The 16,036-nt window shown below is 42.8% G+C and overlaps 1 protein-coding gene across 4 annotated transcripts in view; it reads right to left on the reverse strand.

Moving 5' to 3' along the window:
• Positions 1 to 13,253, reverse strand: part of rapgef4a (Rap guanine nucleotide exchange factor 4a) — a 33,927-nt gene extending 20,674 nt beyond the window's left edge. For 2 of the 4 annotated variants that reach the window (XM_041950048.1, XM_041950047.1), the window contains exons 1-4: positions 13,161 to 13,253; positions 10,888 to 11,030; positions 10,192 to 10,280; positions 9,450 to 9,596 (exon numbers count right to left, since the gene is read on the reverse strand). In XM_041950048.1, the coding sequence (XP_041805982.1) occupies positions 9,450 to 9,596; positions 10,192 to 10,280; positions 10,888 to 11,030; positions 13,161 to 13,228 (447 nt within the window). In that variant the 5' untranslated portion in view covers positions 13,229 to 13,253. Of the gene's footprint in view, positions 1 to 3,677; positions 3,777 to 8,242; positions 8,327 to 9,449; positions 9,597 to 10,191; positions 10,281 to 10,887; positions 11,031 to 13,160 lie in introns of those variants that run through there. The other 2 variants (XM_041950049.1, XM_041950050.1) reach the window with 2 other exon arrangements.
• Positions 13,254 to 16,036: the final 2,783 nt, after the last annotated feature.

Consider the following 16,036-nt stretch of genomic DNA (forward strand, 5'->3'; position numbering starts at 1 on the left):
ATTATTCAAAGTTAATCAAAGCGACAGAAGTGAAGCATGCAGAGCGACTTGAGCAAGCCTATCTGTCTTTGTTGACAATTAAAGGATTGAGGATTAGGGAGGAGCACTTAAACTGAGCAGCACATGAACAAATCAACTCAAGCCCTCTGAGCCAATAAAGCCGCCCTCCCTGAGGGGCTGCATCCAGCAGGCAGTCTGGGGGTGTTGCTTTAGGGGAGGATTAAGACCATTGTCAGGTGTGTAAAAAGCTCTTCGGTTTGGACTCTTACAACACACAATGCATGTATTTCCACAAGGAGACTTTTTTATTACTCCTTTACCAACATTTTTTTGTCTGCATATTAGCGTATCTGAGCTGAAACCATCTATTAGTCCATTTAGAGTAATAGCAGTCCAGTAACTCTTTGTTTTGACAACTTAATAATATAAATGAATAAAGTAAATAAAGTTCATTAACATTATCAGTACGATGCATGACTTGATTTGAGTCTTTCTCTGTAACAGACATGATCATATTAAATTACGTTGCATCTCAGTCTTAACATTAATGCTCTTGGAGATGTGTGAGATGTGACTGCGAGATCCAGGATTCATCCTTCATTCATTCTACTTCTTAAGTGCTGAATGAGGAGCAGATGTTGAGCTGAAACCCAGAAATTTAAGTAATGTTGGGCACGTTGAATAGTTCGACATTAAGGTGCATACAAGGTAGCGTATTCGCTAACTTGCCGAGGGTCAGATGAGAAGAATGATGCCATGCATGCAAGGGAGCTAGACGTCTGTTAGCTTATCTTAGCAAAGTTCTGTGCAAAGTCTGAACAAAATCTGCCTCACAGCCCCTCTAACTGCCAAATTAAACAATTCTTATGAAAATTTCTTTTCATCTGGTTTAACACATGCCTTTGAACATGCTAGCTGTTTCTCACTGTTTCCAGTCTTTAAACTAAGATAAACTAACCAGCTGCTGGCTATAGCTTCAAAGCTACCATAGAGACATGAGACTGGCATCGATCGCTTCAACTCAAGAAAGTGAATAAGGGTTATTTCCCAAAACGATTCCTTTAAATGAATCAGTCCGATAAAACACACACTGGCCTTTATCCTCGTAATCCCAGGAGATTATTAGAGCATTAAATCATTTCCCACATCAGATAGCGAGATTACAGCTGCAGATATACTGGGATTGTGACAAAATGATATAATAAATTCATAAAAGGCGTATAAATTTAAAGATTTACGAGCCTTGCTGTGTAAAAAAAACCTGAAACGAAATGTGCTCACCGTGTTCCCTTGAAAAGCAAATTCAAATATTTATGACAACACTTCATGTCACAATATAACAACGGTTGGGTGTGATTTGCGCCTCCGCTTGCCTGTAATCTGTTGTATTTTTAACCATAATACCGGCAGGGGTGTCCTTAACATCCACCATCTCCACAAGTAGAGGGAAGACAGACTGCAGCATGCTGTTCAGGATCACTAAGTTGTTAGCACACATAAGCATTTACTGACAAATGGAAAGTCAATAGCCATAATGCACAAACTCCTCTGGGACTCACAGCCAGCTCTACAGAGAGCGTCCACTGTTGTATTAGTGGTACAAATGTACCTGACTGCATCTTCAGCATGGATAGACCCTTAGGTGTACTTGACTTGGTCCCATAATCTGTCACAGTGGTTTAGTCAGACAGCTTAGAGCATCTGATTCAACGCCGCCTCTTATGAATTATTGTATTCTTTTTACAAACTGACGCCGTCACATTAGAGGAGATTATGACGCTTCAGGAGCATTTACTCTGAGCAGCTGAGAGGCAAACACTTTCAGAGTAAGAATGATGTTGTTTGAAGTGATATGATGAGGCAGGTGGGTAAGGAGACTAAATCCCATCTCATCCAACACCCCAGGAATAAAAACGAACTTCCAATAGAGCCTGACACACAATCCGTCACTGACGGACTGCAGAGACATGGCTTCAACTCATACTTTCTTCATTTGTGGTAGACGTAAGTCCCATTTTACATCTTTAGCAGCTCAGGTAGCTCAGCAGTGATCCAAGAAGGAAAAAACCTCGAAACAATCAGATACACAACAACTGTTCTGTGACTCAGCTTTTACTTCATCTGAAGCAGAGATTTGTTTTGACTTCAGTGTGATAGCACAGGGGTCTCCATGTCTTTAACATATTCAAATTCAGCTCACTCTCAATGTACCTGAACATGGTAGCGTGTAGGCTGTGGTGTCCTGAATGATACGGGCGTTACTGTATGTTTGTGTTAGGAATATTTCAGTTTTATTTCTAGGAAACAACATTCCTATACTTCAGTTTGGTAAAAGGCTGGAAATACAGAACCCACCAACAGCGGCATGACAGAGCCGCCAGCGAGACTTTTTTTAATCAATGATGCAGATTTTTTTTTGTTTTGTTTTTGTTTTGAATTATGATGACTCAACCGAAAAAATGTCATGCCCATCCGAAAAGTGCTCAAGCTGCCCGACACGTAATGCTGTAGACGCCAAGACAGCTGGGAGCATGGGGCTGGGCTGTGGGACTGGCATTAGGAAAACACACTGAATAGTCCATGCGTGTTGTAGTTATAGTTGAGCAGCGTTAGAACTCAAAGGAGAACCGTTTTCTGCCAGACAAAATACAAAACATTTGCAAACATATTTGGCTCTAGATTTACAGGTAACACGAATGAAATCCACGAATGGCGAACGACATTTTTTGATGATAACTTTGAGGACGCTGAAAGCGATTTTTTCTGACACATGAGAAGTTCACACAGTTTAGAATAATACCTGATGTATTTGACTTTAATCAGGTAAATGTAGAGTAGCGACACATCTCAGAGTGGTTAGGGTGTATTGAGAGTAAGATCCTGCATTCATCTTTACATAAAAAGCGGGTTTAGAAATATCTGTAATAACAGATGTGTCACTCCTCCAGCTGTGGCTCTCATACATTGACCTCGCTGCTCACAGCAGGAGATTCCTTACATTTCTGTTTATTGCTCATCTGATAATGTGCCATTTCATCCCCCCCATACACCTCGTATAAAACCAGTGTAACGATTGTCACCATGGAGTGGAATAATGCTGAATATACAGTCCATATCTCTATCTGATGCGCAGGGTTTCTATGCTTTAGTCCACAGATAAGTGATGTCTTATCTCTGCCATAAAAACACATCAGTGAAGATATTAACCAAGTCATCTCAGTGCAGTCAAGCTCCACCTCTGTCTTTCATGCTTGAGCACGTTATTGCATTGTGAGCATCAGTGTGCATGAATGCACTGCTTTTTTGAATAATTCACCCCAGATTACATAACCTACACAGTGCAAACTGTTCTCGAAGCATTGACTGATTATTCTGAACTCTTACAGGCACACTTCAGGCCACTTGGGGTAACAATCGGGGGAAAACCCACCCAAGAGTTTCACTTTACTTCTGCTCACATTTCCTCCCTGACCGGAACAATATGTGTATATATTCGAACTCTTAAAGTTGGAATGTAAAAACTGAATTTTACATTTGGTATTTGGATTTCTAGACAGTTCTGCAGCATCTGCAAGAACAATTCTGCACAAATTTCTATCCTGCATTTTTTTTCACTTTGCACAGAGTTCCTCATGCAACAAAAGCACTGGATTTTTGAAAAGTTTGGCAAAGATTACCTAAGTTGCTACCAGCGTCCCATGCACCCTGTATTTGTTGTTAATGACAGGTAGGTCCTCCACACCCTCTTAATCCAGGTGTTAACAGGCAATCCAAACATGTAAATCCCAGCGCATGGTCCAACATGATCCAGCAGCTCCGTCAGCGCAGCCTGTACGCCACTCTGAGAGCAGACTGAGCAGACTGTGGAAGCCCAGCAGAGTGCCAGTCACTGCTGACTTCTTCTGAGCAGCAGTTGCTAGGTGATTACTCAACTCCAGTCACTGAGCACACAGGAGAGCATGCTCGATCTCTCTCTCTCTCTCTCTCTCTCTCTCTCTCTCTCTCTCTCTATCACAAGCTTAGTAAATCTACATACATGCACAACACAGAGTAGTCGCTCATTTTCAGCTTGGCTGCCTTAACAAAGGAACAGATAAAGCACAGTCTGGTCAGTGTCGCAGGATGTGAACTAATAATCAAAAATCTAAAAAGTAATTGAAAAAATGCCCCCGCTGCTTTCTTCAATTTACAGCTCTACAGACAGACACTGTGCCCCGACAGAGTTTGGTTAAACTTGTGAAATTTCCTTTGTGCGTCCAACCCAAACCTGAAATGAACAGTCAGTGCCAACCAGTATCCTGTTCCCATCACTGGGCTCCTTCCGCTCAAGGACATAGAGCAGATGGTGTCTTATCTTTGACCTTGTTACTTATTATCAAGGCCACAAGACAGCTGCATTGGGCTCCTTGAGCATTTTTCAAACCAAGAAATGAATCACATTATCAAAAGTTTACAAGTGAAATATGTCAAGTGCCGTCAAATGCACACCTGGTATAGTTCGTGTTTGTCCTTCTTCTTCTACATATTCATTTTTAAAAGTGAACTATCTTGCAGATGTGTGTCACTGAACCACCATGTCAGATCTGACTCCCTGTCAGTTTTTACTCCCCACTGACAGACCAGACCACAACAATTTCAGCAAAACCATGAGACAGGAAATAATGGCTTCTTTTGGATTTGTCATTGGTCATCCTGAATTTGATGGAATAAAGGCTTGTATTGAACAGGCACAAAGTTAAGATGAGGCAAATGTATAAAACATGTTTTGGATGTCATGATGATTGACTGAGGCAAGCGGAGGCACTGGAGAGAGAACATACTCCACTTTCCTTCTTTCCCCCTGATGGCAGCAACAAATTTGATTTGAAATTTGCAATTGATTTAGTTTCTTTGTTGTTTGAACTCAGTCTAGTCAGCTACTCCATCCTGGGCTTAACTCGAAGACTCAGGTTCAGCTCAGCAAAAATATTGAGCATAAACAAGGCGATGATATGGAAGACAAAAGCTAAGAGAAGTCTAGATTGTGTGCCAGCTGAACAGCCACTGGACACGTTATTCTGCGCTACAGAAATGTGTTGCATGACTTTGCTGTCAGTAATTTACAAATTTCATGTCTCACATCTTTCCATCTCACTGAGCTACTTCCATTGAAATCTGACAAAATTCTTCAATAAATCCTACAAAAACTGTCACTTTGTGGACTAAATTTAGTAGCAAAAACTGAACTGAGAATAATAATCCAAAAGGCCAGTTGCAGTTCTCATGAGTCCTGTTTAATTTTACAGGTTTGAGTTCAGATTCTGGGCTTTTGATGATGTAACGCCTCTGTGCGCAGAGATAAGGAAATACAACACAATGTTTTGATATAATCTTCCTGCTCTTTCAGTGCACATATCCGCCGTGCACTTGCAGGGACTCTGGCCCTGGACGTGGCTCGCTACTTGGATGCTGAACCACCAGAGGATTCATGTGGCCTTGTTTTTCCAACCCCCCCTCCGCCCAATCCTCAGACACCAGAGGGCACGCTGCGTCCCTGCCACTTCCTGTTCATCAGCCTTCTCCACTGGCTGCCCACCAGGCTTCTTCTATGGACTGATGATAGTGACACACCAATCCCCGCCCCCCAAACCACTCTCTCTGCTCAGCACCCAACAGATACGCCTGCAGCCTAAACATGCAGGCAAAATCCATAAAAATGAAAGCATCCATAGCCCAGTGCTACTCAAAGCATGTGCAGTACACATGCTTATGAACCCTGTGATGTGGAATTTGTCACATCCAATCCCAAATATCAGAGCTTCTAGATACTGACAGCGTGTCTGTTCAGGCCACATGCAGGATGACGTGGCTGTAATAGAGCTGCATTGCGCCCCTAAAAGCAAAAATTACAGTTGTGTTGTTTCAGTCGCTAAGCCAGTCGGAAGCAGGACACAAAGGGGAGAGCAAATTGATGATCGGGCCATCTAGGCTTCGGTCAGCGTGGCCGTGTGTGCTGAGCTCGGCTCATGTCTGCTCTGCTAAACAAACAGCACGCGGCTGCTCCCTCCCAGCGGTCGTAGCAGTCAGCAGCATGAGCCGATAAATATCAAAACGCTGAGCGCATGAGTGGCGCCCAACGACACTCATTCAGCGAGCTTGCCGTGTATACTTGTACATGCACTACAGTCACATGCAAGATGCACTGCCGCAAATGGGTAAAGGGTGAGAAAAGTGTAAACTAGCAATAGCACTCTTGACACATTCTCTTATTTACTGAACAATTCCATAAAGATTTTAGGAGAAAGAGCAAAAACTGGAGAAAAACATACAATTAATAATTGACATGGACAGTCATGAATAAACAATATTATCCATTGGTTCATTAGGCCAATGCTGTGCGCACTCTGGCATAGTTTTGTATGAGTGGTTGGCCGCAGGCGTTCTGCAGGAGGACAGATCTGTGTGGGAGGAGGAGGAGGAGGAGGTGCGTAACTTTGTCTCAGGGCTTCCTCCTCAGCTCGAAGCAGGGTAGGTGGTACCTTTTCCCTAACAATCACTGCTTTACTATCTCCCCGCATCAGCTGGCACCAGTCAATGCTCGAAGTATTTCTCTGTTCACCCTCGCACTGATCTCATGCAGCTTAAGCTTTTTCATGCGCCACAAAAGATATTTCAGCCTGAGTGAAGCCTGTGTGACGCAACTGAGATTCATTTATTTAAACAGCCAGGAGGACACCCAGGGAAGTTGAAGGCAGTCTGCCGCCACAGTACATCAGAAGTGGCAGGAGAAGTCTGAAGTGTGATGCCGCCAGTAACAAGATACTACAGTACATAAGCAATTTTTCTGCATTGCGGCAATGCCGGGAGCAATAAATGAGCACCATTGCCAGCCAGAATAATGCGGTGCAACTGTTGTGCGAACAACAAATAGTCAAATACTGGGAGCTACTGTAACAACTATCTGTCAACAAGCTGATTATGTGAATTTTGTCTCGATAGCCCTTCAGTCACGGCTTGGCCGCCTTGCGAGGCGAAGCCAACTCAGCACATCCAGCAGCAGAGGATCCATGTATTGATGATAATGCTGTGAATGAATGTCATGGTTTTTGGGTGAAGTAGCTACATGTGGAAACCCTACTCCACATATTTTGAGACATAAAAATACTCTTTAATAATAGTATAATAATAATTTCTGTGGGTTTTTTTTCCACAAAAAAGTTTTTCGTTAAAAAAAATCTTGAAATTACATGTACTCTTTCTCCCTAATTGAGAAGCTGACACACATTGCAAAACATTGCTGTAAGCTGTATATTGGAACCATGATTGGTTTACAAATTATTTGCAATGCACTAATCATGTTTGACCTATACTCAACTGAAAACAGTACAAACTTATATATTTAATGACTGACCTCATCAACTTCATTGATTTTTGTAAATATCTGCTGATTCTGAATTTGATGCAGCAACATGTTTCAAACAAGTTGGGACAGGGACAACAAAAGACTGGGAAAGTTGTGGAACGCTCCAAAAACACCTGTTTGGATCATTCCACAGGTAAACAGGTAGATTGGTAACAGGTGATAGTATCATGATTGGCTATGAAAGGAGCATCCTGGAAAGGCTCAGCCATTCGAGCAAGGATGGAGCGAGGTGCACCACTTTGTGAACACATGACTGTATAAAGGACGTTACTACATGGGTTTACTTCATAAATTGTCGGTGGTAAACACCGTTAACATTTCACAAACTAACTAACCCCCCCAACAACAGATGAAAACAGTCATCTAGTGTCAAATCTCTGCACAGAGAAGGTGAAGCAACAATAATCAGAACACATTTTTGAGTGGAAGTGGCCTTTAAGGTGAGACAGTCGGTCAGAAAAACAACTCCCCAACAGTTTAGTGCCTTCAGCAGACGAGATGGAATCAGTGACACAAGATCAGACATTATTTATCCAATGCTGTCGACCTCATTGCTTGAAAAATATACTACATTAAGCAACAAGCAATCAACAAAGCTGTAGCTGCACTCGTTATGTGTGTGATATGAAGAGCGTTCTTGCTTCTTCATACCTGGACTGCAGAAATATAATTGCAACCATGTCAGATATTTTCCAGTGGAAGAAGCCCCATAATATCTGTTAAATGTTAAACTACATCTTAACAAAGTCACTTCACAGTGTGTCATGATATTACAAAGCAACCAAAGCCAAAGGACAAGATGCAACAATCAGAAGCCATAAAATCTCATCTGAAACAAACCTGAGGAGGTCGCCCGAGGGCAGAGGTGAAATGTGTAGCCTAGACTAGCGCTTCCAGGTGATCCTCAGCACACATCCAGGCCAGATTAAGTATCCAGTCACACTGCTGCTGGCCAGTTTGCTGACACAGACATGCACAGCCCATAATTTAACAGCCCCTCGTGCCCCTCTGTGCCGGAGGAAATGGGCTGTCTCTCTCAGTAAACCAGCCCATTGCAGCGGCTCCAGCAGAGGGGGAGCTGAGAGAGGAGAGGGGCCTCTGCACAGCATGCCACCTACCAACTAACATGCAGGAGATGGACAGCTGAGTGGTGCACAGGGACAAACATATTTTGGTTTGTCCATAAACAACACTGTTTCTTACAAATATTTATAGTGTGTTAAATGTCATGCACTTCTATAGTATCGTGCAATTATATAGCTGGTCTGTCTTATACATGTGACTGAATTAGTGCATACAATAAAGATATTAGTAAACATACAGAATTGGAGAGACTCTGTTTCTCCACAACGCTGCACTTCCATCTAGTGGTCAAACGGTGTAAAACGCAAGCGCCCCAATGAAACCAATACCAATGCTCGCACACAAACTTGAGAGAAGATTACAGTATAATAAGTGGACAGCTCCTGTTATACCTGCAGGGGGGGCAAAGAAACAATAGCTTCATGATCCAACCCCCACTAATCCACAAGGCACTTTGCCTATACGCCGCCCACACTCTGGCTCGCGCTTAGCTCCATTCGTCACCGTTTTCACATTCAACATTTCAATTCCAGCGAGAACAAGCTAAGACAGGTGGCTGTTCGCTGTCTTAAAGCAGCCCCCTCAGTAGGTCAGAAAACAAAGGATAAATGGACAGAGATGCATGATGCCTTTAAGCGACCCACTCAGCTGTGAAGGATCTGCTTTGGATCTGCAATCGCTGGCTTTGACGATGTAAAAAGAGTCATATTTTTACTTTAAACATCTAAAAAATAGTCATAATTTACCTGTTTTTGCGGCTGTTTGTGCAAATAGGATTCCTGTTTTATTACAGCCTGGTAATCAGGCTAAACTGTGTTTTCCCTCCATTCTTAAAGATGAATAGCTGGCAGAGATTCAGAGACCTACCTTGAACTAATCTCGGAGATGTGTCAGACACTGCAATGTAGCCGGAGGATTTCTGTAGGCCGATACAAGTGCAGATGGAGCAGACAGGGGTACTCACCTCCCACAGAGACCTGAACTCCCTCTGTTCAATGCGCAGGAGCTCACTGAATTCCCGTGTGACAATGGTGGCATGTCGGGGGGTGTTATCCAGGATTGATTCCCCAAATGCGGTGCCAGTCCCCAGTGTGCATATAGTAACAGCATCCTATAAGAGAAACAGAGATGGTGCTCCACATGGATTATTCCCCCATGAGGATAAAAGGTCCAGCTAGATAAGAATCTTGTGAAATGCTAATCTAATGTCCTCATTCTTTTGTGCGAGGCACATGAGGAGCGGTGCTCTCAAAGGTTAGAGGCAATCACCTGAACACTTGTGGTCGATAGATGGATACACTTCAATCTGCACAGACATCACTCCAATCAGCGCCCAGACAAACTGACTGAGGTGCATGAAGCTGCACTATTAAAAACTATTCAGTAATGTCCCCTATTGTAATGAGAAAAATGCGTTTTACAGCCCACAATCCAAACAAGCTTGAGGTTTGATCTGAATTCTTTTCCACGTGTGATGATTTTCAAGTGGAGCTTAACTGACAATCATTCAAATTTTAAGAAAAGTAAAATTAAGAAGATGCTGCAGATTTAGCTGCAGTTTTTTTTATCAGGGGTAAATCAATGCAATGTACATGTAGTATGCTAGAAAGAAGAGTGCCACTTTGGCTTCTAAGTCCCACTTGTTTAAATCGTTTCCAGTTAAAACAGGGTATCATAGAATGCTTGGAAAAACAAATCACTCGTACCTGATAACTTGATGTCTCTGAAACTTTGACATCCAGTGAACCAGAGAGGACGGTGTACCAGCTGGTGCCAATGTCCCCTTGGCGATACACTAAAAAACACAACACAACACACACACAAAAAAAACATGTTTTAAAAGGAATATGGTGGCAGATATACAACGTTTATTCCAAACAAGATGGGACCCTGTGTAAACCAGAGTGTGATCATTTGCATTGTTCTTTTTGACATATACTCAATGTCAAAGAAACAGTACAAAGACAATATACTTAATGTTTGACCTCATCAGTTTCACAGATTTTTGTAAATATTTGCTTAATCTAAATTCGATTGCAACAACATGTTTCAAAGAAGTTGGGACAGGAGCAACAAAAGACTGGAAAAGTAAAAAAACATCTTTTCGGAACATTCCACAGGTAAACAGGTTGATCGGTAACAGGTGATAGTATCATGATTGGGTATGAAAGGAGCATCCTGGAAAGGCTCAGTCGCTCACAAGCGAGGATGGAGCGAGGTTCACCACTTTGTGAACACATGACTGTATAAAGGATGTTACTACATGGACTCAGGAACACTTTGAAAATACTGTTTGCAAATGTTTGCATTCTGTTTTTATTTGTGTTTTCCACAGCGTATTGACTTTTGTGTTATCGAGGGTTGTGCAGTGTGACAGTTTCAGACCCTGCGGTTTGACTTACAGGTGATGCCTCTCTCCAAGCACTCATACAATCCACACAGGCAAATCCGCTGCAGCAAACTGGGGTGGAATCTCTCGAAGGCCTTCACATTTTTCAGACGCGCCAGGATGATGTCAACGTCTTCCCCAGAGCGCTCTGCTGGTCTGGAGAAACAAGAAGAAAAGGGCGATGTACAGGTAACCGCTAAAACAAAGGTGCAGACGGTCTCTAAACAGGCTGCGGAGCTTGAGTCAGCCAGAGCAGCATAAGTGCATCTTGGCCTGTTTTCTGAAAACAGCTGCAGCTCAGCAGGAGGGATGTGACAGAAGTTTCTCCTCACGTTAAAGCTCTTATGTCATCACTTAAAGGTGCACAACAGCCAGTAGGTCATACTTCACAACTGAATAACTTTTGTTTATCACGTTGAGCTCTAAGAATGTGAGCGTCCTGAACTGTGGCAGAAAATGCTGATCACGTGCACATCATGGCAGTCAGTGTGTGTGTGTGTCTGATCCCTCTCACTCCTCTGTTGTATGCATTACACTGCCCCAAATTTGTTACACAGTATCTGGAGCCTCTGATGTAACATGTGGGTGGCTGCACTGCGGCTTACATCACCTTCGAATCCTTATCGCTCCCTTAAAAAGATGAAACCAAACAGTATCAACGACTCTGAGAGGGAAACAAGCGCTTGCTTCACTGCTGCAACAATCCTCTGCCTTAGCACGACTCCAAAAACGATTTATTGCACTGTATAAGCCATGTTGCAGTGCAATAAAAGCCTTTTCACCGAGCCACAGCAGTGTCATGCGCTCCCTGACAACCTTTCGACTCACAGTGGTCACATTAAAGTACTACCCTCTTCCGGATCCGACTGTACAATCACACCTGAATCCCCAGCTAATGTGGGAGAGGCGACAGAGAGGTGTGTGGGAGCCTGAGTTTCAACGCGTCCAAGACAACAACAACAAAAAAGCATTCAACAAGTGCTCATTTAGAGTCACAGCGAGGACAGATTGTCCTAATCATGAGGCAGCTTGTTATAAAATGAAAAAACGATGAACAACCAAATGTAAAGATTGCCACTAATTTAACTGTGATCATACAAACAGTTTAATAATGAAACAAGTGGCACGTGTGGTTTTATGTGGTCACTCATGGTCTGTATCTAATACTGTAAAGAAGTGCAGTGAAGTAGATTTAAATAGGTTTTCAGGTGTGGTGACACTGGGAACATTCATGTTCATCACCTGCCCTGTACTTCATCGCAACGGAACAATCAGGTGAAGCACACATGCTCCAGGTATTTGCTAGGAAAAGGTGAGTCATGCAAGATCCATTTGATCTGATGTGAGCAGCACAGGTGGCCTCTACGACTAACCTGGAGGATATTACTGTGCAAACATGTCTGGCACACTGCGTCACTTCATAGCTGATGCACTTTGGACCCGTTCTCCTGCTCTGCCTCTCCGTCCTCATTCTGTGTACCTGAGTGGCCCTTTTACACCTGAGCTGTGTGCCATATCCCTGCCAGCATTTAACAGAATTTCCCATAATAGATCAAATCAATTCACGTGCATATCACATAGAGGATCGCACACATTGCAGATCTTTGCTGTGGATGATAAATCACAGTTGTGCAACACTGCACCTGCCAGTGGTGATGCAGAATGGTGATGATTCATAAACACCTTAAATCAACCCCACTTCTCAGTATGAGCTGCAGTTTTTGGGTCTCTCAACAGATCGGAATCAGGTCTTGTTATCTGATCTCTTTTTACAGCAGTTGTTTGCAGCTGCTTGGTGTTTTAATGCCTCTTCGGACAGGTGTGCACGCGGCAGTTTCACCTGCTGATCAGGTGATTTGGGGCAGAATTTAGCGGAAAGCTGAATACATCTCACGGACAGTTTAATGTGTGAACCATCACAGTAGGTGAGCAGGATAATTGAATCAGATGGATTAAATGTGCTCATTGATGCGTGGCGCAAATAAACCTAGCAGCATATGAAACCTGTGTAAAGTTGGTAGCCTTGTTGTGAGCCTTGGGTGGCTCTCAGCTTTGCTCCACTGGCCCTTTAGTTCGCTCGCGTCCCGACGCGCACTCGAGGATTGTCCTAATTCAAGTCTTAAATCCGCTGGGAAATTAAAACTATGGAGACGTAAGTGTTTCAATTGTGCTACGGTAACGCAGCGCCAGAGAAAATCAAAAATCGTGCTCGCCGTCCGTCAGTGTCGCTCGCTCGGTGGCCTAGAATGAGTATGTGGACGCAGAGACGGGATGGAAATGAATTACCTCTTATCCAGACAAATAATCCACTCGGCGGATTCCGACGAATGTGAAGAAGTGTGCGCTGCTACCATCTTGAGATCCTGCTGCTGCTGCTGGTGGTGGTGCTGGTGTTGCCGGTGATGATGAAGATGATGGTGATGCTGCGGTGGTGTAGAGGGCTGGACCAGCAGCATCTGCCTTCACTCAGTCACTGCTGACAATCGATACTGTCCCTGCTGCTGCTGCTGCTGCTGCTCAGTGTTTACCTGACCAGGAGCACACACACACACACACACACACACACACACACACACACACACATTCACAATGTCCAGTAAAGGTAATGATAACGTGACTCACTTTCCAGAGCTGGAAAAAAAAAAAGGCAAAATGATTTTTAGCAGAGCGTTCAAGTTTAATTTAAACATCATCTGATGTTTGGAAAGACTGTTTTAAGGGGGCAATTAAACCCTAATGTGCAAACTGGCTATCCGTAGAGGTCATATCTGGTCTTTTTTTTTTTTTTTTTACAATTAAATGCAAATTAACACACACTGTGCATTCAGTTTCCAGCTTCTAGGTGCATGTAGGTCAAACTAATGTAGTCCAATACAAAAGCCCTTCAGTAAACCCTTTAAAGTTAGGATGTGTTAGAGAGGTGTTTATTCCACTTCATGATTTTAGAGGCTGCAGTTTGGGTTGAACTATACTGTGCTATACACTGGGAGGTGTTTCTAATATTTTGTCCAACCTACTCATATCAGTGAGGTTAGATTGAAAATTAAAAGCACCTCTTAGTATAACCCACACGATTCAGCAAACCTTCACGAAGGCTGGATTTGCTGCAGGGCTGTTGCATTAGATTAGAACAGTCAGCTGAGTGCAAATTGTTTCAAGAATATGGTCAAATCGTGGTGTGAATGTCTCGCCTGGTGTAAAATGGTCCTGATGCGGCATAAGTTGTGAAATGATAACAATGGTTTTTCAACAGTTCTTCTCAAAAGTGTGAACGTGCCTCACGGTGAGCCACTCATAGCAGCTAATCTTTGCTCTGCCGTTGTCACGACCTAAAGCCGTCTCACTCCCACTGAGCAGACGAAACGTGACTGGAGGTTGTATCAGTCAAAAGTTGAAGAATTTGTGAGGTGATTCTCTCCTTTGTGGCAGGTTGTGGTTGTTGGAGAAATATGATGGTGCACGACTGCATACGCTGACTGAAGCAGTTGGCAGCTGCCTGCAGATGGAGGACATGGGTACATGTGCCTTGAATGAAGTGTCCAGTCAGCACAATGAGTGACCTCTCCACTGCAGATGACTGTTGCAAAGGGTAGATAGAGAGCATGGAGGTGACCTTATGGGCAGCTTGAAGAACAACATCCATATTATCATCATGAGCATCCACCGTGCCAGCTTATGTATATAGCGGGACTCAAGAAAATGACATAAACTCCCTGCATATATCTCCGTCTATAATTAAATGGCTGCCTGTATGACCGACTGCAACTGCCTCCTGCAGCACTTTGTATGGGCACTGACGGCTTGTCTTCTGTCAAAGTGGGAACATTTCCATAATGGCCCTGAGAAAATGATGCTTTGTAATAAGAGGCCACATAATGAAAGGGTCATTGGTCGCTCTCTGTTACCTTGGCAACAAACTGCGACGGAGACAGAAGTAACAAGGCTCAGCGGCGCAGCTCCACAAAGCCTGCCTCTATTGTTACTTTTTCTTTCCTGTCACTTTAAACTGAGAAATGAATCTTTTTTCCTTCCATCGTTACATAAAACACAAAAACACCACAAATCAAAAGAATACAACAAAAAACATAAAACGGGACCCCCTTTTTGTAAAACAGTTACATGGACTGGTTGTCCACAACAGGTAAGCTGAAAAAAGCAAAAATAAAAAATAAAAAGGCATTTTATTTTGAAAGCTTGATTGATTAAAAGTGCCATTATTGATAACTTTAGTTTCTGTGTAGTGTCAGATGTGTCTTGAAGAAATCTACCGCACAGTAAAGTACTGATGAAATGGTTATCAGTGATGGTTTAGTTGCAGATGTTTTCAAACCACACAGGAATCAGAAAAGTGCATCCAGCATATTACATGTGATGCTTGAGAGTTTTAACTAGTTTGCCTGAATTGTGAAGCATTTTCTGCTGATTTCATGGTATAAACAGAGCATACCCAAATCATGACTTTTTCTTTTCTATTTCTGTTTTTGAGGGGTGTGCAGATTTGAACATTTTAAAATCATGTACTTCCATCTGCCACAAGATGGCAGCATTCTCCTTGCAGAAGATTCAGAAGTTGAGCGGATCAGGGCAGACTCTGATTTAGATTGTTTGGGACTGTAACCAAGGCCTCAGTCTGACACTGAATATTTAGAGTTCCTGAGCTTGAAGTGTACACAACAAAATGTGTTCATGCCAACACTCTGTGGTATTCCATGTTGCATCTATTGGTTCATTTTGTTAATTTTTGACATTTTATGCATTTGTATTCTCTGCACAATTTTCTGCCCTGAATCTTTGGAGGTTTTGACATAATATCTTAACTATAGTCAAAGGCCAAGTATTTTATTTGTCAAATGCACAGTGTAATACAAGATCATTCTGAAAGAAAAATATTTCACAGTTGCCTCATCAGATCACAAATAAGTGCAAAAAAGCAGGTCCCACCAGTATGTCAAGATTATTTTGTCAAATTACTGTTCCAGTAGTCAAGAATAAATACATCCACATATTTAAGTTGCATATCGTCATCCTGTTATTCAGAATGATGAGCAGTCACAATCATATCATATCCCACTTTCTTGCTAAGACAGTGGTGCGGAGCTCAGGCCGGGGCATGCACAGCACAAAGCGCACATTCCTGTAACGCTGCATACCACCAAGTCACA

Source organism: Chelmon rostratus, chromosome 13, assembly GCF_017976325.1.
Source record: "Chelmon rostratus isolate fCheRos1 chromosome 13, fCheRos1.pri, whole genome shotgun sequence".
Classification (NCBI taxonomy): domain Eukaryota; kingdom Metazoa; phylum Chordata; class Actinopteri; order Chaetodontiformes; family Chaetodontidae; genus Chelmon; species Chelmon rostratus.